The sequence below is a fragment of the Paramormyrops kingsleyae genome, chromosome 25, assembly GCF_048594095.1.
Source record: "Paramormyrops kingsleyae isolate MSU_618 chromosome 25, PKINGS_0.4, whole genome shotgun sequence".
Taxonomy (NCBI): domain Eukaryota; kingdom Metazoa; phylum Chordata; class Actinopteri; order Osteoglossiformes; family Mormyridae; genus Paramormyrops; species Paramormyrops kingsleyae.
In genome coordinates, this window is record NC_132821.1 from 25,607,379 (window position 1) to 25,630,777 (window position 23,399).

The window sequence follows — 23,399 nt, forward strand, 5'->3', positions numbered from 1 at the left end:
GCATAACATAAACAAAGACTCCATGCTGAAACTATAGGCTAGCGAAATGAAGAAGGTGCAGATATACAAGAAAAAAAAACTTTTCGACAACGTATTAACATCTGGCAAAAATCTGCGTTAAAGTGAAAATGAAAAGACAGGGAAACAGCGTGAAATGGTTGGAGGATCTTCGCAAAGACCCGTAGCGCCACATCCGAGCCGCATTCTCCTGCCCGCCTCCTCTCAGCGCTTCATGTGAACTTGACCAGCGATTGGAGGCAGCAGACGCCAATCTAAGCAGATAACGGTACAGGGATGGTGGTACCTTACGCTACAGACTCGGGCTGTAACGCTGTTAGGGCTGTAGAGACACCTTGCCTTGCCGCTTAAGAAAATCAAGAAGATTATTTCGGTTTAAAAGCATGGTACGTAAGATCGCCACATCATATATTCTCACGCAGTGCATAGTTTATATACGACCAGACGGGCGTTTTATTAGCTGAAAACGTTTTTAATAAAACCGCCGCTGTTCTAAAAATGTTTTAACGCTATGCATATGGAGTTTTGTTATGTAACATATTATGTTGCATCTAAGCAAATATTGGTATCGTTTAGATGTGTGAGATCTTTAGCTGCAATAAAGCAGCGTACCTTAATATGAAATAGGTGTGAGAGACGTGATGCAGTTTCATTTGCTTCTGGGGGGGTCACAAATCATCACTCGAATCGCACGCAAACTATCAAGATAATTTAATCTCTCCCTATTTTATTTTTATTTTTGTTCTGTGTATATATCTATTACATACGGCTGTCGTTTAATTTCGCAGTATGGCTTTGTCAATCACGCATTGGAACTGCTGGTTCTGAGAAATTACGGGCCGGAGGTCTGGGAAGACATCAAGTGAGTTTCACAACATGCTGATCTCGCCTGTCAGTCATAAGGAGCACATGAAACCTTGGCACCTTGTTCGCGATATGGAGCAGTGAATCAAAATTCATTTATCTTTACGCATATGTCGAACATTACACCTATATATCATTGATATAAACATTACTTCGTTAATTTAGTTTTTATTTAGAGATCCACCATAAATATTTTGAGCATATGAATATGTATTTTTAATTTTGTATTGAACAAACCATGCTATTTAAATTCCAAAAGTTATAACAGTTGATTTAAAAAGCGGTCAGTTTAGATGGTTCTTTCATAAATATCTTCACTTTACATTTAAAATACAAGTTAATTTCACGGACCCTAACCACTTAAGATGTGTTGTTGTCACAGTGAAAATCGAAAACACCATAATCCAAGCGCATGGTTCACAATTCTTCAGTTTCTGATTATAATATACAGTAAGTATACTGTATGTAGTCTTACCTTAATCTCCCGCTATATTGTTTGAACTTTGTAGGTTTTTTTAGTCTGGCCAAATAAGATAATGCTGATGCTAAAAAAAGATATTATTAGCGATCTTGAGAGTATACGGTGTGTCCACAAAAGTCAAGGGTAGGCCGTTGAGTGTCAGAATTGTATAAACATGTCCTCTCTCTAAGTGCACAAACATAAAAGCTAAGTTTGTTTAACTTTTTTGTCTTTTTCTCATGTCCCGGACTTGACTTTATCTCATGCTTTCAAGAACCAAGGCACAGCTGTTCTTAAATAAACATGTTTTGAATAGTCTGTACAGTGTCACCTCATGAGAAATACTTTGGCTTAATGCTATCTCAGCTGATGTAATAGCCCTGATTAATGACCCCGTTATTTTTTTCTCGATTGCTTTTAGCGTTTTGTGGTCAAGTTATGGATCTGAAAACATACATGTTTACCTTCCTCAGGCTTTCTACTGACACTGGACCAAGTGCCGCCAGAAATTTGCTTCTAGCCAAATAAAAAGTGTTGTTTTTCTTAGTAGTAGTGAACTCAACGCAGTGACCTGGTCATGGAGATTCTACTCAGAGTGTTATTACTTTAACAAATTCAATTGCTGCTGTGCAGGTTTCCAAATAAGGGATAAAATTTTCAGTGTGACTGGGTGACATTTCGTTTATTTCTGCAGTAACGCAATTTGTAGTTCTGTCTAAGACAATTTGCGCTCGTCTTTCGTGGCCAAACTGGGAGGCTGGCTCTGTGGCTAATATCACACCTCCAGAGTTTGGGGTTCAAATCCCCCCTAAGGGTCTGTGTGTAGAGTTCATACGTTTACCTTAATTACTCATACCTAATAGATACAGAATAATGTTTTCCGGCAGTGAAGTGTTCTTAATATTAAGGCTCTATCTGCTTCCACTTCAAACAAACGAGGCCGCAATAAGATGACACGTGCACCTTGTCCAAAAATAGGTCGAACATGATTTGTCATTTGTTTTACGTTTTCTTGAATGGCTTCCCAGGAAGGAAGCACAGCTGGACGTGGAGGGCCAGTTCCTGGTCAGACTCATCTACGAAGATGCTAAAACCTACGACCTGGTGGCTGCGGCTAGCAAAGTTCTTAGTGAGTGACCGTGGCGTAGTTAATTCGTCACAAGCGAAACGACTTCTAATCCATTTAATTGGGTCCTCTGCTGTTCCCCGCACAGAGATCGATGCCGGTGACATTCTGCAGATGTTCGGGAAGATGTTCTTTGAGTTCTGTCAGGAATCCGGATACGACACTATCCTCCGAGTGCTGGGATCCAACGTTAGAGAGTTCCTGCAAGTACGGGCCCATGCAGAATCTTTTTTTTTTTCCTCATTAATCCTCACTTAAGCCTGTTTTTCCGGCTATTGTAAACTGTAGGTGTTTTGAAAGTGTTAACTTCACTTGTCTCGTTGCTGCTAAATGAAATGAAACAGTCCCAGCTATTAAATGATTCTGAATATAAATCGGGGGCGGGGGTGTATACAGTATAAAGCCATAAACAGTTCTCAGTTGATGTTACATTGTATCTGAAGATTCGTCAATGAAATATATACATTTTTTAAGAACAATGATGACATCAGGGGATATTTTAAATGTTGGCCGAATCATACAAAAGGAAAATCAGTTTGCAAAAACATGGCATCTGATACTTTTAATTGGTAGTGGACTAGGGCGTGGAATGTCGCAAGGCTTCCGAGAGCTGAACATGCACGTTCTATTTGGTCGCCTCTTCAGAATCTCGATGCGCTGCATGACCATCTGGGCACCATCTACCCAGGAATGAGGGCCCCGTCCTTCAGGTGCACAGACGCCGAGAAAGGAAACAACCTCATCCTGCATTACTACTCGGAGAGAGAGGGCCTACAGGACATCGTCATCGGGATCATCAAGACCGTGGCCCAGCAGATCCACGGAACCGAAATAGAGATGAAGGTCAGTAGCGTTGGGTTTATTTACACGACAATGCTGATTTCCCCAGGTCTCTAGCACATTCTCAACCCCGCTGTGAAACTCATAGTCTGCTTGGAAGTAATTTTAAAATGTGCAGAACCCACAGACTGTGACTCACCAGGGGTATTTTTGGACTCTTTTTATTTTTTTTTAATCAACCGTGCGCCTGGCGGTTCTGCGTAGAGACATAGGTTCTAACCACCTTGATTGCCACTAGATCCAAAGCAAAGCAGGGATTTTGAACGGTTTTTCTTTTTTACTCCTTTGCCTCCCTGTGGCGTTCCCTGCAGCTTCACATCGCGCCATGATATTTTTAAATAATGTGCGCTATGTCAGAAATAATATTCATCACCTTTACAATATCAAGGGTTGCACAACAATAAACTAAAATGGCTTCTGTTTAAAAGGCACCTTTTAAAAATATGTAAGCTGCTTTCCTATTGTCATGGAAATATGAATAATCTAAAATGAACATCTTTCCTTTGCTTTCTGCTCCCAGCCGATCTGCCGTTTTATCTCCGAGCTGCAGCGTGTTACCGCGAACAGGCTGAGTGAGACGAAAGCACAGGATTGACATCCCTACTAACGTGGCATGCGATTTATCTAAATGCTGGCCAGGGTTGCCATGGAGACTTAATGTGAAGAGACAGCAGACTGACGTCAGCAGTTAAAGGTCTATGCTTGGTAACCCACTGGACAACGTTGGTTTCTCCATCAGCCTCATGGTTTGCCCTGCTATAGCTTACATAGCCCTTGCCAGATTCTCACCCCGATGAATTCCAGTGCACTACAGTGTCGCACAACTGATTGCATGCCGATTTATAAAGCGGTGACTAATCTGCGAAGGGTTGCTACTTTGTTGCCATCACAATACTGACTGACATTTTGGTCCTTGCCAACATGGAGTGTAGAGATTCGTATAGAAGCAAATGCAACTCATTGAACCATTGTCATGATTATAATGAAGCAATGCAATTATCAATGATTAAAGTTTTGTCCCTGTTGCTTTGCAGTAGTAGATTTGGGGCCTCAATTCCTGCCTGTTTGTGGAGTTTCCATGTTTATCCATCTTTTGTTAAAACAGCCAATCGAGTAAAGCAGCTGAGAGTTGAGGATGTGAAAACCAGCAGATGTTGACCTGCTCAGGACCTTCTACAGTATGTTTAGTCTTGGCTAATGTGTTTTTTTCTGCTGCCCACATCAGGTCATCCAGCCAAAGAGTGAGGAGTGCGACCACATTAAGTTCCTGATCGAGGAGAAAGACTCAGAGGAGGAGGCCTTCTATGAGGATTTGGATGGGTTCGAGGAGAATGGCACTCAGGAGACGCGGATTAGTCCGTACACCTTCTGCAAAGCCTTTCCTTTCCATCTCATGTTTGACAGGGAGCTGGTGCTCACCCAGTGTGGGAACGCCATCTTCCGTGTCCTACCACAGGTACGAGCAGTTATTGTCTACCATGGTGCACCATGTGCCTTCTTATCATGTAGTCCGGAGTGTCATTCAGGGGTGAAACTGCAGGTTCAGTGCCCTCAAATAAATGCTAAACACCTTTCACGTTGCAACAATTACTGTCATGCTGTAGGTTATCTCAACCTGAAGCCATTAGTCTTCTGTGAGACCACCTTGAGAAGATAGTATAAGGACAGTGATATGCCCACATGTGCTTGCAATAACCTTGGCCGCTCCTTCTCCCCCAGCTTCAGCCGGGGAGCTGCAGCCTGCCCTCGGTCTTTTCCCTCGTGCGTCCGCACATCGACTTCAGTTTCCACGGCATCCTGTCTCACATCAACACCGTCTTCGTGCTGAGAAGTAAGGTGAGCACAGTGGAGTAGCTCCCGTTGCCCCATCCCGCCCTTCAACCACTTGCGCCGGATGAGTTAGCTCCGGACCTCTTGTTTCCTGTGGGAAGGAGGGCCTGCTGAACGTGGAGGCGTCAGAGTGCGAGGACGAGCTGACGGGCACGGAGATTAGCTGCCTCAGGCTTAAGGGACAGATGATCTACCTGCCTGAAGCAGAAAACATCCTCTTCCTCTGCTCCCCGAGGTATGACCTTGAGGTTTCTAAGCCACCATGGAGAGCCACCTGCCAACGGCCTCACCTTTTGTCTCGTTCTTTAAATATAACCGGTTTGGTCATGATGATTGGGGTTAGAACAGTTTCTAACACATACTGCTTTAGCGAGAAGAAATGCCAGTTTTTGTCAAGCTCTTGTTGTTTCCTACTTGACTGATCCACCCCGACACCTGGCTCCTGTCTTGCCAGCGTGATGAACCTGGATGACCTGACCAGGAGAGGACTCTACCTGAGTGACATCCCGCTCCACGACGCCACACGGGACCTGGTGCTCCTCGGGGAGCAGTTCCGCGAGGAGTACAAGCTGACGCAGGAGCTGGAGATCCTAACGGACCGCCTGCAGCACACTCTCCGTGCTCTGGAAGACGAGAAGAAGAAGACTGACAGGTATCCCCTCGTCATACCTAACCCATAGTGACTGATCTTAAATCCTCATCCCCTTGATTTTTACATCCTTGAATGTATCAATTTGGAAATCTCAGATATGATCCTCTCAGCCTCTCATCTAAAAGCGTAAGGTTGTAGCAACAAATCAGAGATGTTAGGGATTGCCGTCTCGAAAAGATTCAGAAGTGAAATACAGGCCGTACCCTGTAGCTTAATAAGTTTGCCTGTTTCGCAAGTCTTGCTTTATTGTGGGCGTCCCGCAAGCGTCCATCTTTTCAAATGAGCATGGATCGTGAAGGCAGTAAAGTGTAACAGGACTGGTTCTCCGGGTAGTCAGCGTATTTTTATGCCAAAAATATATTCGCAGCAGAAACAGGACTCTGAACGATAGCCTGTCTAAATCTTTGCATACTTCACACTCGATTTTCAGCCACCCTGGAAATATTTCCACAGCGTTGACAGCATTTTATTCCAAGATGAACGTCAAATTCCCGCCTGTCACACATTCACTTACCCATGTGGACATTTAAGGCACTGGTCATTTACAGTATTTCCCATATTAGACTTTCCTACTTAAACCATATTCTGATGTTTGAATCTGATAAATAATTCATTTATTATTCTCTGTAACCTGCTTTTAAGCAGTAAACACTGATTTTAAGTATATAAACTGGTACATGGATAGAGGCCTCCGAGCAGATCCAGGACATGCTGGAGCGATTGTACCTCCCAGCTGGGCTTGGGATTGTCCGGAGATCTTCTATAAGTAGCTAGAAAGGTCTTTTTTGACCAGATACGGGTGTTGGCTGTGCTACCCTCCCCAACAGCTGGAAGATGGATGCATGGATGGCGACAGTTTTTTTGGGGGGAGGGGGGTTGTATTATATTATATATGAATCATATTAGTAAGAATTTTAATATACAAATTCCAGCCATCGGATTCTACATAAGTAGCTTTGTTTTCGGTACTGTTGAAAACATCCCTAAAATGATCTTCAGTTTCTTCACAACGTAGGATTTTCCGGCAGATACATACAGGCCTTCCCCTCTGTCATATACACAGTCATTGTTTCACTCCCGTTGCTTCTGCTTTGGACGCTCGCTGCTGTGATTTCAGCCCCCAGCTGAGTACGATGTGGTCTGCCGCTCGCTTCCAGCTCACGACACGCCCAGATACATTTCGGAGCGGCCGTGCGTGGGCTGATCGACTTTGCTCACCTCCTGTCGGACTTTGCCTTGCTTTTTCCGTTACTTCCCATGCCTCTCTGAGTCCGCCGCGGTTTGCAGTTGGTTTCACGCTACACTTCATTAACTGTGGTTATTCAATGCCCCGCCATTGACCTCTCTGTGATTACAACCCACTTCTCTGGATAAACTATACTACCCCAGTAAAACGTATAGTCGTATGACAGTATGTATAGCAATTGTTGTTAATTTGAATGAAAAACAGGGTCACGTAGAGTCAGTTATCATTAGTTTGATTTATTTATGGTCCTGGGCCTAATTTATATGCACATTTCTTTTTTAGCAGCTAATTTGATAATAACTCTGTAGTATTTGTGTCAGTTGTCTATTATCCAGGTGTTTGTATATTCAGAAGCCCTTTTTAGTATGGTTGTCCCTGACTTGGGGCCGTCCTTTCCCACGAATAACATCGACTGCCGCGTCAGAAACACAAGCAGCAGCACCACAGCCTGCTCCGTTCGGGGCGTCTTCGCTGCGAAATGCTAAATCACGATATTATCTTGGGGGACTAAAAACGGATGCGCCATTACTTTTTCTTTTCGAACCGCTTCCATGTTCCATATTTTCGACCGGTGAGTGGGGCTGACGAGATTTCGGCACATTTTGTGCCTCCTTACACCAAGCCATCATTTAAAACATTTTGCGTTTGGCAGAAAGTACGACTTAAGTTAGTTACCATGGCAACATCCCCATCTGCTTTATGTTTGAAGCTTGGTCGTGGAAAGCCAAAGTTTCTCATCCTCTGTCTTAATACAGACTTTTACAGACAGTTTATATACACAGTATGCTATATATTACATACATAAAACAGATGACAGTAAAATTTTAATAGCTATATATTATTTCAGTATAAAAATGGAACGACTGGTTTAAACTTAAAGAACACTTGACACTTAAAAATCAGCAACTAGATGAAAATGTCCATCCATCCATCCATCCATCCATTTTCCGAATTCAAGGTTGCAGGAGGTCTGGAGCCTTGGGAATTACCCAGGATGGAGCAGCAACCCAATGCAGTAGATATATATAACATATATATAAACATATATATAAAAAATAAAAAGTCGCTTAGTAATGGCATGAAAATGTGTCGCTATGAATCACGATCGATGACTTATTGACTAGAAAATGACTAAAATCTTGGAGAACCTCTCTGTTTTTCCCGTAGACTTCTGTACTCTGTTTTGCCGCCGTCTGTGGCAAATGAGCTGCGACACAAGCGGCCCGTCCCAGCGAAGCGATACGACAACGTCACCATCCTCTTCAGCGGCATCGTGGGTTTCAACGCCTTCTGCAGCAAACACGCCTCAGCGGAAGGTGCCATTAAGATCGTCAATCTGCTCAACGACGTCTATACCCGCTTCGACATCCTGACAGACTCCCGGAAGAACCCTTATGTTTACAAGGTAAGATGAGGCCAAGTCTTTACCACCTTGTCCCTTATACAGCTTGCCTAGGGTAGGTTCGGCTCCACCCTTCCCTCCATAACTGGTGCGATGGCTGCAAAGCGTTGTCAAATAACGCTCCATCCTATCTGCTGGCACCAGAACCCTTATAGGGGGGGGAACCTATGTTTCCATGAGGGCCAAATTCCATCAGAAGCACACAGCCAATGTTCAGTGCTGACCTTGGGTGGGGGGTGGGGGGTGATCCTCGATGATAAAATTCGCCGACCTTGTCCCCTGACAATCAAATTACTTGGCCAGGGGGAACAAATGATCACATGACCTGGATTCAACTGTATTTTGGTCCATATGCAGTCTACTGGTGGGTGACCACTGCTGAAGAACCTGGGAGACACTTTCGACTAGGCTGATCTCACGGTATTGGTAGATTTTTCATGTCTAATTCACCTCTGACACATAAGGACAAGATTGTCACAGGACATTTTTAGGGACAGCTGAATGCAGCCGGCTGTTTCCACTATGAACCCAGGGACTAAAGATTCACCCCTGGGCCTCGGTGGACAGGGCAGACGATGGAGGAGTGTCTCTTATCTTGCAGGTGGAGACGGTCGGGGACAAATACATGACGGTGAGTGGGCTTCCAGAGCCGTGTACTCACCACGCTCAGTCCATCTGCCACCTGGCTCTGGACATGATGGAGATCGCCGGCCAGGTGAAGGTGGACGAGGAGCCCGTTCAGGTTAGGAAGGTGTTTTTCCTGTACCTACCCATAGGGGGCACATTCTTAGCCATCTACAGTGGTGCCTGCGGTTCATGAACGCTGTGGTCTACGAACAATTTGTTTCGCGACCAAAAATGTAGTGGAAAAAAATGCATTGGTTTGCGTAAAAAATTTGGTTGAGGAACAGATTCCTCGACCAGATTCCATTTTTATACCAGTGTAGCACTGGCGGGGCACATGTCCCAGCATGCCCCACTTGCAACTGTAAATAGAAGGACCACAACAGGCAACCAATGAGCACCGAACCCAAATACACAGACGAAACACAAGGCTGTCAGACGCCGAACTTCAAGATGCAAACACAGTGGAAGATTAACATACGCTAAATTCACGTGAGGATCAGACCGGATACACACAAGACACGGGCAAATACACGCGCGACAATAGGGAAATGCAACCATTAACATTAACAACAACAACAAGGGTTAAGGACCGTTAATAAAGAGCGTGATTTCCCTGGCAAGCAAGTCTCTATGTCTCTCTCTGCTCCCGCGATGCCTCGGTCTGCCCGTTGCCACACTATATTGTGTTTTTCTTTAAAGTTTTTACTATAAAAACCAGAAAATTAATTAACAAATATTTTTATTTGGTAGGCTTGTGAACAAATTAATCGAATTTCAGTGCTTTCGTATGGGAAAAATTGCCTTGGTCCGCGTACAAATTGGTTCACGACCACTTTCCTGGACCGGATTGTGTTCGTGAACCGCGGGCACCACTGTACTAACTTTATTATTTACTACATCCCTTCACTGCATAAGCAGTTTGAAGATGGACAGAGGGATGGATGGATGGATGGATGATGAGTATTGGGGGGGGGGGGTCGTATTTTAAGGTTCCAAAAACCGCAGCTCCTAAATATTAATCATATTCAAAAATTTCATGTACAAATGCCACTGGCTCCTAGCAAACCATGAGACCATCTGACATTTTGGTAGCTCAGTTCTTCAGCGTTGCAGTCTGGAGGCTGTGTCAACATCAGTGTCTGCACACAACCTTTTGCTACGAGAGCCAGCTGTGATAACAGTCTGCCATTTTTATTCATCTCTGTCGGAGTGCTGTTCTTGATACTGTCAGGAGTATTCATTTTGCTGCCTTATTCCATCATTGGTGCTAACCTGGGAACTGGAGAATTTCTTTTTTTTTTATTTAACAGACCATTGAAGTAGTATGTTTACAGGCAGTAAGATGCATTAGTAATGGACATGATATCAGGATTCCTCATCTCCGGGGAACTGCAGTGACACATAATGCACCCCCAGGGCCGACTTCAGCGATAAACAATATATAATTAATTAAAATGCCCTGAAAAAGCCATTTTATTACTTGCATAAACAGCAGCGGCCATGTTTAATCTAAACTCGGAGAGTCCAAAGTCATTTCCTCATAGGTTGCATAATTTTTTTTTTTTTTGTTGAATGGAAATTTTTTACTTCTCGCATAAAGCATGATTATATTAAGTAATCACTTAAAAAAAAATCCAAACAATGTTCTGCTAAAACAAATTTCCCCCACTGCAGGAATCACAAATTACCTAGTTCCAGTTACATAAATTCAGATTCTGTTGCCTTTGCAGCAGAGGAGGACGGTTTGACTTTAGCCGTATATATTTTCCTTAGTTATAATGCCAACCTCCTTTTCCATGTACCTAAAATAGCTACATGGATCTAATTGGCCAAAGTTGGCTGTGGCAGACTTGATCTTAGACAGCGTACTTTTGTTTAAACCAAGGAACGACGTTTGTTATTGTATCCGTGACGACGAGTGCTGACGTTCCAGCGGGCCGTGGCTTGTTTATTGGGCAGATGGTACCGCAGGCAGAGAAATGGAGGATGGTACCGGACAGAGCCTCAAATCACATCGACATCCCAGCCCATGTCAGTGCATTTGCCTACAGCTCCAATCCGTTGATCCTCCTTTCTTCCCAGTTGTTTTTCTCGACCATGTTATGCTGTGTCACATCCCACAGGAAGTCAGGGGTATGTCTGAGTAAACGAAAAAAAAAACCTGTACCTGTGTTTGATTTTTGTTTTGTTTTTTTTTGTTGGGGGGGTGGTTCAGACGAAGCAGAACAAAAATGAGCACCAAAACAAAAACCAGCGGGGAAAAACCTGAAACAAAACAAAACACTTCACTACGGCCTGGTTTTCAGACCGCCCCAGTAACGCTGGAAATGCGTTATTTGCCTGACCTTTGCCAGCACCGAATCACTCTGGCTACTTTGAAGCCAATGGGGACAGACGGAGAATAGCGTGACCCAGTTCCATCAAAGGAGATGGATTTGCGTAACCCTGCAAGCGCTGAGCGCAGTAGTGGTACCGTTTCACCTCGGGGGGGGGGGGGGGAGGTGCCCCCGAGGAGCTGATGTCACAACGTTTCTTGCTGAGCACAAACTAAAGCCCAGAAATAGGTGCCACACGAGCATCTCAAACTGTACAGTCAAGCTGTCGTGCCGTTATCTGCTCGAGGTTGCTTAGCCCTCCTGTCGGAAGGCAGGGACTGATCTGAGATATATTTTATTTTGTTTAATCTCATTACGTTCCAATCTGCTCTCGGCTCTCCCTCCAGTGTTTACTCATTACAATCTGCCGGTCGTACCACCCACGTACTCGTCTGACTGATATCCAAAGCAAAATTCAAATGGTGTCAAAACAGATATGACATTTATTCTGAGCATAAATAAGGCTTTGCTTAGTAAACAAAAAGGGACCAGACCTAACAGACACCTTTATTTTACGAAGGCATGTGTTTATGACATGCGAGAGGCTAAATCTCTGAGCAGACTTTGGGTTTGATTTACCTTTAGTCCTGAGCTCACGGGTGGCCCGTGAGTACATCTCTTGGAGTCTACGTCTATGGAGTCTACGTCTATGGAGTTACTATCGCGCCATTTTCAAGCCCACTCAGCTGGACAGACGATGTTCAAACGCGCTAACTTGTTTTTTGGCTGCTCCACGTCCAGATAACCATCGGGATCCATACAGGAGAGGTGGTGACTGGGGTCATAGGGCAGAGGATGCCTCGATACTGCCTGTTTGGGAACACGGTGAACCTGACGAGTCGTACCGAAACCACGGGCGAAAAAGGGAAGATTAATGTTTCCGAGTACACGTACAGGTGAGTACTGAGAGTCCCCGAAGACGAGCATGCTTATAAATTTGTCGAAATTAAACATAATTCACAATGATGGATAGCTGTGAGGAAAATTTTTAAAAATTGCCATTAGATGTTATTCGATCATTAAAAACTTCGCAAAACAAAACTGACTTGGGTTTATAGTTGCTTAAAACAGCAGTAGAAGAGACAGATAGATGTTACAGACTTACATCCTGAGTCACTGATGAGGAAGTTTGCATAGCAATCAGAATATTGCTGTTGAAACGTGGCACTCATGTGCTGTCAATCACTGTGAGGTACAAACAAAGGCAATGAAGCAACCAATGAAAACAGCGGACATGGCATGGTGGTGCCGCCCATAGGGGGCGTGTAACCCATTCCTGATGCAGGCAATCTGTCCCGTAGGTGTTTACAGTCAGCAGAGAATGCAGATTCCCAGTTTCACCTGGAGTACCGGGGACCCGTCAACATGAAGGGGAAAAAAGAACCCATGAAGGTCTGGTTTCTATCCAGGATGAGCCCAGAAGCTGTTAAGCAAACAGCAATCAACTAAAAGAAACTAAAAGCTGAATTCACTTCCAGGCAAACACCATGTTACATGAGTTGCGCTATTTTACATATATATATATTTATGTGTGTAGGATCTTTTTAGGGGACATTCTCACTTTCTTCCTAGCTATTATTTTTTGTTGATCATCTAAGGCAGAAGAACAGATACTTTAAATTTAATATATATATATATATATATATATATATATATATATATGGATATGTTTTAAAATTTCCAGAAACAAATCCATTTCTTTCTGTGTCTGCTATGTTTTTTTTGCAAACCATTAGTTATTGCCTTGAATTATTTTCTATATTAATTTACTGTTGTTTCCCTGTCTCCATAACTACCGATAAACTGTGAGTATTGAATAATGTTATTAACTGATTGCAGTTATGGAAATTACAAACTGGTATGACATTAGTCCAGAATCCTAGATGAATCATCATATTCCCATTTCCTGTATTGTGCCAAGAATATTAGAAATTGTTGTTTTGGTAATATACAGAAATAAACACCTGTCATTGTAATACATCAAACTCATGTATAGTGTATCTTATTGTACCACATTTTGATTTGTCCTCATTCTTTATCTTGCTTGCTGTATGTGCACTATAAATATTTGAGTATTTAAGTTAGCTGCTTTAAAATATAACCATAGATTACGAAGCGCTGTGAAAATTTCCCATGCAAAAAGGTTCTTACGGTAAGATTTAGTGTTAGATTAGTTTCCTCTGAATTATACATGAGTAAGGTACCTGAATTTGAGGAAAGTCTTTACTCTGTGGGATTTCTCATGCCCAGAAGAATCATCGATGCACTAACTGCCTCACAAAATAGTGTCCTTCGCTGCAGATTTGAGGGGATCATCTTTTTCTGTTTTTTTTGCTGACAATTACACTGAAGCACATACGTTTTTTTTTATTCCCCAAAGTGTTTCAGGTCGAAAAGTAGTCAGTACACCTATCGTAAGGGAAATTTCTGTTGTCGCATTCCCCCCCCCCCCCAAAGTCAATATACTAAATCGGGAAATGCGACGGGGGCGTTTTCTGCATTAACCGCTTCATTCATTCTCGTCAGCTTCAATAGCCAGCGCGCTAAAGGAAGTCTCAGAGAGGAGAGCCGGCTGGCTTCAGGATTCAAGGTAACGGTTGAGAGGGTTTAAAAGAGGCCCATACTTAGTGTGAGGAAGCAGGACGTAGGACACAAAACAGCTAGAGGTGGGGTGTGAGGATGAGCCACTATCAGTTTGAAGGACTCATCCATGTTTGCTTAATTATTAAGGTAATTTAAAATGGTACTGTCTTTATATTGCTCTGACCTGTTATAGCCCATTCTGTTATTAAAATGATTACCTATTAATACCGTGTTCTGCGTTTTTCATCAATACCTAAAGGATTTATCACGCATGGTAGGTACCCTGTACTGGCCTGTTGTGTTATAGGAGAATGCTGGGTCAATGTATATGCAGCAGATGTGCTTATTAACATTAATTAATGCACTTTACAAATATGCAACACACCTTCAGGTCTAAGTCTGTCTACATGTGAATGTCAGGGGAGTGAAATACACCCCAGCGGACCTGTGGAAATAACATCGGCCGGCTATTTACGTACATAAACCCAACACCAAACTGTAGATATCTAGCTGTACCCCCAATTATCCCCCATTAAACCCCTCCCCCTTAATTTGTAATAACCCATGACAAAATAAGCGCAGCGTCTCTTTTCTGTATTTACAGGTGTGATATAATAGACAAATGTAATCACGACAGGATACGATCGCACTTCGCAATGAGAAGCTTGCCTCTGATTGCAACATCAGCTGTAATTTACTTTGCCGAACTAAACTATTTTGCCCGTTCTGCTCGAGAATGGCCATACGGGATAAATATATTATCCACAATGGCGAGCGCTGAAAATAAATGTTAGGACATATGTATGTGATTTAAAGTAAAACAAGTGACAGTGTGTTTCAGTTTTGAAAATTCACACTGGTTCCTGAAGAGCACACAGTTTAATCCCTCAGATATTAATTACAGCTAAAACGAGGCGTTCAGGCCAGAGACAGCGGCTCAAGCTTTACTTCTAACTGTAATGAACTTTTATTTTAATCAATAGGCATATGGCCAAAATATTACATCTGCGTCATTCTTGTTTACTTCGACTTTGATCCGTTTTTTGAATCTTTAAAAAGGAATTTGCATGCCCAAGATTAAGCACTCAACTTGTAAAACACACACAAGCATGTAATTGAGATCCTACAGTAACATTTACTTTGCGCTGTGTAGCACATACAACTCATATTTTGTCTCACATGTACAAGCTGGAAAAGAAGAATTTGTTGAGCTTGGATATTTACACAGCAGGATTTAATGCTGAAGGATGCTAAAATAAAAGGGACATTGGGGCAACCAGTGGTCCTACAGTTGCTAGGCAGTGAGGCCCCTTTCCCATTGCCTCCCCTGCTGTTATTTCCCAGATACACGGACAGCTGTGCTGGGTAATGATGTGTAACCTGATTGGTCGGTGGGGTGTGACAGCATCAGCTGATTCGTCGGCTGTTAGTGCTGTTTGAAGTGTACGACTTACCACTAATCACTGTGCTTCGGCTCTACCTGACATCACGGAAATTCGCCTCTGGCTGGAGTATTGATTTGGAGTGCCGATTTAATCCATATTATAGCCTAGGGTTCGTTGGTCTTTCTGCTGCATCTCCAGGCCAGATCAGGGAAGAGGCGGCAAACGATAATGGGCAAACACTGATAACCAGAAAGGCTCTTTGACTGTCAAGATTGCATTACATCTCCCTCTTGTGGTCATTCTCTGATATTTCATGCATAAATTCTGTCAAACCACTATCAGTCGGTGCTTGAGTGCATTAGATGCTGTGTGTAAGACTTCGGAAGTCACTGTACCATAGTTAATACTGATTATTTTAAATCAACATACAAACATTTGTAACACTTTGTATGAATGTCATGGGTCATTCATAACCCATTACGGTGCATTCATAAAGCATTATAAAAATGGCTAAAAATATTTATAAAAAGGCACAACACAATATAGCCATGTTTATGCATGAATGTGTGAATGCTCTATGAATGCTTTATGAAGCTCTCTCTTATAGATACCTTTATAATGCAGTACAAAGCATCCTTAATTCTTATACCAACCATTATAATGCATTATGAAGGTATCTGTTGTGTATTATAGATGAGAGCTTCATTGGAGCTTATGAAGCATCATAATCAACACTATAATGCCTTATGACTGTCAATAGAAAATGCTGTAACACTTTATTAATTGTTATACTGACCATTATAATGCATTATGAAGACATCTTTAATACATTATAGCTTCAAGTTGTTACCCAAGTATTTAATCCACCTACAGCATTTCCCATTTATGTGCAAATATATTTAAAAAAAAATTCAATAATTTTGATAGTTTGCCCAAAAGTAAACTAAATTACTAACATATTAATTTTAAAACATTTAATTTCTTATGAATTTTTTCCTTATATAAACGCTTTATTATGTGACTGATTAACTCAAATGTTTTAAATGACATTTTAAATTGTATTTTATATTCAAAATATACCATTTCCCTTGCAAAATACTGTATACCACACTCACAGTAACAGCCACCGACTGGGTAGCTCACAAAATAGTGAATATCTTCATTCTGGAAAGATCACAGTATGTTTTCAGTTTCATCTAGATAAGATTACTGATTAACAACACTTCAGACTTATATGCATATATGTACACACGCACGCATACACACACACACAGACAAAATATTCAAATACACGTGTACCGTGTTTTCTTTCACCCTGGCCATGTTTCTCGAAGTTTACGTCAGAGATGTCCACAGCCCCTCTCAGACTGGGTGATTTTATTATTTGTTGTTTTACGTATTTACCCAGCTTTGCCACATGCGCATGCACTAACATCCCATGACACTGCATTGAACTGAACATCTTCTCGATTCATGTATCAGCCATCAGACTTCTAATTTGTTCTTAAAATAGTATCGGTCAATTTATTAAATTACTTGTTCTGGAATTAATGGAATTGAATAAAATTTCGACTGACCTCCAGTGAACTTCCCTCAAATAATAACATGCAGGTCATCCAACTACACACACACACAAAAAAAAAACCCACTCACAAATGTCCTTGGACAGAGCTAATACGGGAAGGGCAGGGTTTAAACACTTGCATCTGATTGGTTGATTAAAAAACATTAAATAGTTTATGTGCCACATCCCTGGAAGACAGGCGACGTCGTAGTCTGCAAATTGAATGCTAGTCATTTGTGGCGAGGAACGTCTTAATGAACCATGAGTGGATGTCCCTATTTTGAAAAAAGGCACCAGTATGTATCTGGACGTCAGACAGGGAAAAATTTAGGAAAATTGAATATATTGAATACTATAACGTCCAATGTTACTGAGCAAAAGGAAAAAAGAAAACAAAGATATATATATATATATATATATATATATATATATATATATGCTATTTGCATAGAATTGTCTTCTTCAAAATTAGGATTATGAAAAATAAATAATATATAGAAATATAGTGTTTTCACAGCATGACCAATGTGCTCTCTGATAATAATAGGTTGTTTCCAAACAAGCATGTCCAGACTGACCAAGTGGATGACTCACAAATTGGAACTAACAAAGCTGCCAACGGAGGCATCATCTACAAAGAATATCTGCAGGTAAACACCTTCTGAGTAGCGATACCTAGGAAGAACACAGACGCAAAAGGCAATGACAGTGTTAGTCAAACACAGTAGGACTAATTAAACTTATGCGATGAAACAATGTGTTGAATGTGCAGTTGCTGTGCAAATGCGATGTGATGAGGGTTGTGAACACAGACGGTCCCTTTATTTGTAGCTGGATAAAATCGTGACAGCACAAGTACTTCAGAGTGAACGAAAGGGGCAGAAGATCCATGATGAGCATCTCTTCATTGTCACCCACCAAGGTAAATTAAAATGACAGCGTTTAATGGCAAAACTCACCGTAATAGGAGTTGATTATCAGGACTTATGCATTTGGGTCAAACTAGTGGTAAAGGTGTGGCTTATGAAAAATAAATGACCTGCGTTGTAAAATTCTGCATTTCAGCTTATGAACTCTGGTTTAAGCAGATACTCTGGGAACTAGATTCAGTGAGAAATATTTTCCTCAAAGATCATGTGAGTGTTTCAAGCTTTTATCTATTTATATAGCAGCAAGCTAAATTATTTTAACAAATTACTCAGTGTTTTCAGATGACGTAACATACAAATATTAAATAATTTAAAAGCAAACACTGTGTAAGTGTAATTCTAATTTTCATAAATATATACTGTATTATCATGTAGAAAAGTGTACTTTCTGTAAAAAGCCCAATGTTTCATTGCCTTATTGGACTGTAAATTTGAAACCTTGCATTGAACTAAATTACATTTCTACAGGTACGAGATGAGCGGAATATGCTGAAAGTTGTAAGTCGATTGCAGAGAATTACAATGATCTTCAGACTTCTGGTTGACCAGTTTGCTGTCCTGGAAACCATGACTGCCTTGGATTTTTACGATTTCCGGTGAGCAAACCTGCTTATGTCGTGGATACATGCCACACAGATCACTTATGTGTGTATTCACTGCGTATGTCCATCATCTTCACCATGTCAGACACATATTTTGGTTCCACCCATTAGTTCTTCGGGTTTTTGTTACACACTCCTTTTCTGTGAATCACTGTTTGCAGGGAATATTTGACTCCAGCCTCTGGATTCCAGAGTCTTCAGTTCAGGCTGCTGGAGAACAAGCTCGGGGTTTCAGACAACCAGAGGGTCCCTTACAATCGTCGCCACTACAGAGAGCACTTCCACGGACAGGACGTTGAAGAATTGCTGAGATCTGAGCAGGAACTAAGTCTTCTGCGGCTAGTTGAGGTGCCAACCAGCAACTAGATCCCTCATTGGCTGTAAAGATCACCCATCCATCTCCTGTCCTAATCAGGGTCTCAGGGGTAGAGTACACCCTGGATGGGACACCCATCCATGGCAGGTCACACTACAGGTCATTTAGAAATGTCAGTTAGCCAAACCACATGTCTTGGACTGTGAAAAGAAACCAGAGTATCTGGATAAACATCGGGAGAATTACACCCGAGCCACCACACCACCTGCTGTTGAGATTATTGAATAACATATTTGAACAAGAATCATGTCCTCTGCTGAAACCCTATCCAAACAGCACAATACAATTATTATACTAATTAACCTTAAAGTGAATATCATCATATTTTTAGTAGTGAAAAAGAAAATTATTAAGGCCTTAAAATGACCTAAATAGCCTTAATAATAGGAGGGCCTCCATATTAAACTTCGGTTCCACTTTTTATTTTTGATGGATTAATTTATTTCTGAAACTTGCCATGTTATAAATTGCTAGAAATGGCTGGAGAGAACTCCTGGACTTGAAAAAGATGGATTCAACTTTTGGGGGAAACTACAAATAAACGTCGAAGAGGGTTTCAACCATGAACTGAAGAAACTTGAGGTAAATGTCATTCTCTATACCCAAATTCTCTTAACCCATGTTCTAAGATAAGTCATGGTTATTCTTAACAGATGCACTGCAGCAATAACAACACATGAGGTATTTTGACTTCTTGACAGCAACAACCAGAGTCAGAGAAAAAGGTGGAAATGATAGAAGAACTCGTCAAACAGAGGGAGGTCTTTACTTCTTTGTTTGACGAAAAGAATCACGAGCGACTTTTGTGCGTAGGTAAGTATTTTATTTTTGTTTTCTGTATTCAAATGCCCTAGGAGTCTGGATTCCCTGGAGACTGTAGATTGGATTCCCAGTAGACTGGATTCCCAGTAGACTGTAGACTGGATTCCTTGTAGACTGGATTCCCTGTAGACTGGATTCCCTGTAGACTGGATTCCCTGTAGACTTGCAAAGTAACTACATGAATTGTACTCTCAGGTTTAATTAGCTGGAAAACTTGAGCTGGTCAAATAAATGACAGGATCTCTCACTCATGCCATCCAGGTGAGAGGCGACTGTCTTACAAAGCCCTCCAAGGAGCTCTGATGATCTACCACTACAGGTAAAGCTTTTCACCTTAGCGGGGCTTCTGTATCTTCTTCTATCTGGGAGTCCATTTCATATCCAGCTGTGGTCCCTGTTCAGAGAGGAGCCTCGTTTCCAGGTTCCCTTCCAGGTCCTCACCTCCTTGATGGACATCGACGCCCTCATGTCAAAGTGGAGATGTGAGTGCCAATCTTCCACTTGGGTCTCATAGACATATTAGATATATCCCTACACATTTCTCTAGTAAACATCTGGTAAAGATATTGAGGTATTCCTTGCTGAGCTGCTCTTGCTGAAAAGTCACCATGGAAGTTCCATAGCTAATAGTTCATCCATCTTCAAACTCCTTATTCTGGTCAGGGATAATTCATAACAAAAATAATCCCATATTCCACTGTAGACAACCATGTGTGCATGGCCCAGCGCATGATTGGTAATAAGGCTGGCACTGGGGGGTCATCTGGCTACCACTACCTGCGGTCTACAGTCAGGTAAGCAGTCTTCTCTGGAACGATATGCAGTGTATGGACCCCTTGTTATTACAGCATCAAAGGTCTGTCAAGCAGTGTTCTTTGGATATTTGATTATTTGTGCAGTGGCCATAAATTTTAATGGAGTTCAACAGATTCAAAGAATGATGAGATTGTTTTTGAGTTCAGTCATGTCCCCACTGGTAGCAAAGATAGCCAAGTGTGTTGTTTGCCAGCTCCAGTAAGCCTCTGTGTCTCTTGCAGTGATCGCTACATGGTCTTTGTGGATTTCTTCAGTCTCGTCACGTTCCTGGTGCCTCGGACCTGGGTGCCCAAGCTGGACCCCGGTATCCACAAGATCCTCTTCACTGCGGAATGTTACGATAGCTCCTACTGTAGCAGCGAGGACTCTGATTAGGACAGCTGGAGCGGGTCTGGCTGGCAGGGCTCTGATTATTTCTGTCAGGTTCTAGAATGCTGCATAATGCAGCTGAGAGTAGTGACCGCGTGGCCAAAGAGGGAAAAACACAAGTGTCAGATGGCAGGGAGAACCCATTAGTGGAGATCTGTTAGCTCAGGGTGGACTTCTAAAGCTTGATCACGAGACACGTGCCTGATGCTCAGGGTTAAACTGACACGACCAGAGAAGCTCGAATCAGCCAAAATAGCCGTGGACCTACCCAAGAAATGGTCAAAGTCCACATGTGATAGCTCCCCAACCGTTGTTAGTTGTGTGACTTATAACTTAATGCATCTTGTTAGTGATACAACCAAGATACCTAAAGACCAGCCCTGAAAAAATGTGTAAAATAGATATAGTATATTCCTTTGTACAGTAGTATCTATACCTTCTTTATGATATATATCAATATTTAACATACTGAAAATATTTAATAGCATGTTTTTAAATATGTAGATGCAGTGATTAATGTTTGTTTCCACTATACTTACAGATCTGGCTTTGCATGTATTAAATAACATGGGGTTTAACTGTTTAAAGGGTTGATTCTTAGCCAGATTTTCTTGCTAATAATAACAATGGTGTATTTTACTCCACCATGACCACCATGCTAAAGGATTCACCTCCTTAATCATCCCTGCTGTTATGATGCTCTTGTTAATCATTATTAAACCGATAACCGGGTTGTCTGTTTTGAATGACACTGACCTCTGAAATTCTGAACTTTACCAGAGTGACATTGATCTCTTAAAACTGAATAGCTTACTGTTTGCTTGGCTTTGTCAGAATTCCTGATCAACATTATCAGTGAAGATTTATGTAGTGGTATATTCATCCTAAACCCTTTGTCATGCAAGAAAATTTTGGGCCTTAATATTGAAATAATATTAATACACAATCTAAATGTAACTTTCTAGTTTTAAGTAAGAGAAAAGCAACACTGTGAGACACTTTGGACAAAAGAATCTGACAATCAAATAAATGCAAATATATGTAAATGTACATTTAATATTACATTTAATGTAAACCACAAGGAACCTTGGTCAATATGAGGGCTATGGGGATTTATAGCCATTTTTCTTATGGTTTTATGCCCTCATTTATTTCCACATTCAACAGAAAATTGAGCACGATGCAACAGCAGCAGCAATAACAACATCAAAGACAAATCACTTACTGTCCTCTCACTGCAACCGCAGTGTTTTATGGTACATCTAAAACATACTTTGATACAATGTTTGGGTAGATAAAGAAGCATATTTCTGTTGTTGCTTAATATTTGTTTCCATGATAACCTTTTGACTCACACCAAAGTGATCAGCTGGAACCTAAAAGTGAAATAAACGTTTGCATGGCACTTGAAGGTGAACAAATGTAATGTCGAGTTAGTAAATGTGCAGCATGAACGGCATGACTACTAAAATACTGCTTCACACATCATAGTACTGTAGCTATGTGCCCAAACCTGAATACTATACACGTGTAAGTAAAATTGCTGCCATTTCTCCGGTTCCCTTCCGTATTTCCCGTACGTTATTCTCAGAAGCTGATTCATGGTTTACACAAAATTGCGCTGTTCATACACGTGTCCACTAGATGGTAGTAGAACTCTTCAGAAAAAAAAATCCCAGAATTCTGATTACAGTTATCGTAATTTTTGAAACGCTGAAGTTCAATTAAAGATTATGTTTTGTAATAATTTCAGGGAAACGTCGTTCCAGGATAGCAACTAAAATTTTAAAATTCAAATGGAAGGGAAATAAAAGAACGTCACATGATTAAAGCCCTAACGTCCCTATTAAGGGATCAAAAAAGTCAGGTTTCATTTTGAGGGATTTTCTAACCAATTTTAACAGAAAAACAATGGGACCACAATCGTGGTTTGACCCGCCATACAGATAGACGTTTTATAGTGTCATGGCTGCATGATCCAGGTGGGTAGGCCTAAGATGGAGTATTTCTGCTAACATTTTCTTCCATATTTTTCTGAAGTGTCCCTTTGAAGAATCCGCAGAAAATTCCCGAACAATTTTCTGCATGGCTTAGCTTAATTGGAGCGATTTATTTGCCTTTCCACGTTAGCCTTTATCTACCGATACATTTTCTTTAGCCGAATGAGCACCCATCTCTTGACTCTGAAAACCGTGCGTTCAGCACTAAAATGTGTTTTAAACTGACAGTTGTTAAGCTGGGTGAGGAGCGGACAATTTGTTTACGGTAATTCCAATGGAAATTGAACTCATACTTTTTACCTACACCTGGAAAGCTTAAGGGGAGGGTCATACTGAGAAACACCATAGGAGCTGTTCCTGCCAAATGTAAATTTAAACATAACGGTTATAGTACAGATATCTCCCTACCTCATGCCCACGCCTGTTCTATGCAAGTAAAATGAGGCGGTCTGGCCCTTAATGAAAGTAGAGATGTCGCTTGTTAGAAATAGAAATGAAATACGCTATCTCGGC

The 23,399-nt window shown here is 41.5% G+C and overlaps 2 protein-coding genes and 1 long non-coding RNA gene across 3 annotated transcripts in view; 2 read left to right on the forward strand and 1 right to left on the reverse strand.

Annotated features, from left to right (window-relative positions):
- The window catches only part of LOC140582824 (uncharacterized), a 52,445-nt gene that overhangs the window by 11,485 nt on the left and 17,561 nt on the right, over positions 1 to 23,399 (reverse strand). The gene's annotated exons all lie outside the window — the stretch shown is intronic.
- On the forward strand, positions 169 to 13,425 carry gucy1b1 (guanylate cyclase 1 soluble subunit beta 1). Its single transcript, XM_023799349.2, has 13 exons — positions 169 to 404; positions 807 to 880; positions 2,371 to 2,471; positions 2,557 to 2,675; positions 3,114 to 3,311; positions 4,534 to 4,764; positions 5,028 to 5,144; positions 5,240 to 5,373; positions 5,593 to 5,790; positions 8,204 to 8,441; positions 9,040 to 9,180; positions 12,182 to 12,336; positions 12,742 to 13,425. Exons 1-13 carry the CDS (start codon positions 402 to 404, stop codon positions 12,887 to 12,889), a joined length of 1,857 nt encoding a protein of 618 aa, XP_023655117.1. The 5' UTR covers positions 169 to 401; the 3' UTR covers positions 12,890 to 13,425.
- LOC111837381 (tryptophan 2,3-dioxygenase B-like) lies at positions 17,664 to 21,505 on the forward strand. The gene is made up of 10 exons (XM_023799400.2): positions 17,664 to 17,894; positions 18,038 to 18,108; positions 18,370 to 18,497; positions 18,665 to 18,851; positions 19,354 to 19,461; positions 19,581 to 19,692; positions 19,963 to 20,020; positions 20,104 to 20,183; positions 20,405 to 20,495; positions 20,739 to 21,505. Exons 3-10 carry the CDS (start codon positions 18,388 to 18,390, stop codon positions 20,890 to 20,892), a joined length of 900 nt encoding a protein of 299 aa, XP_023655168.2. The 5' UTR covers positions 17,664 to 17,894; positions 18,038 to 18,108; positions 18,370 to 18,387; the 3' UTR covers positions 20,893 to 21,505.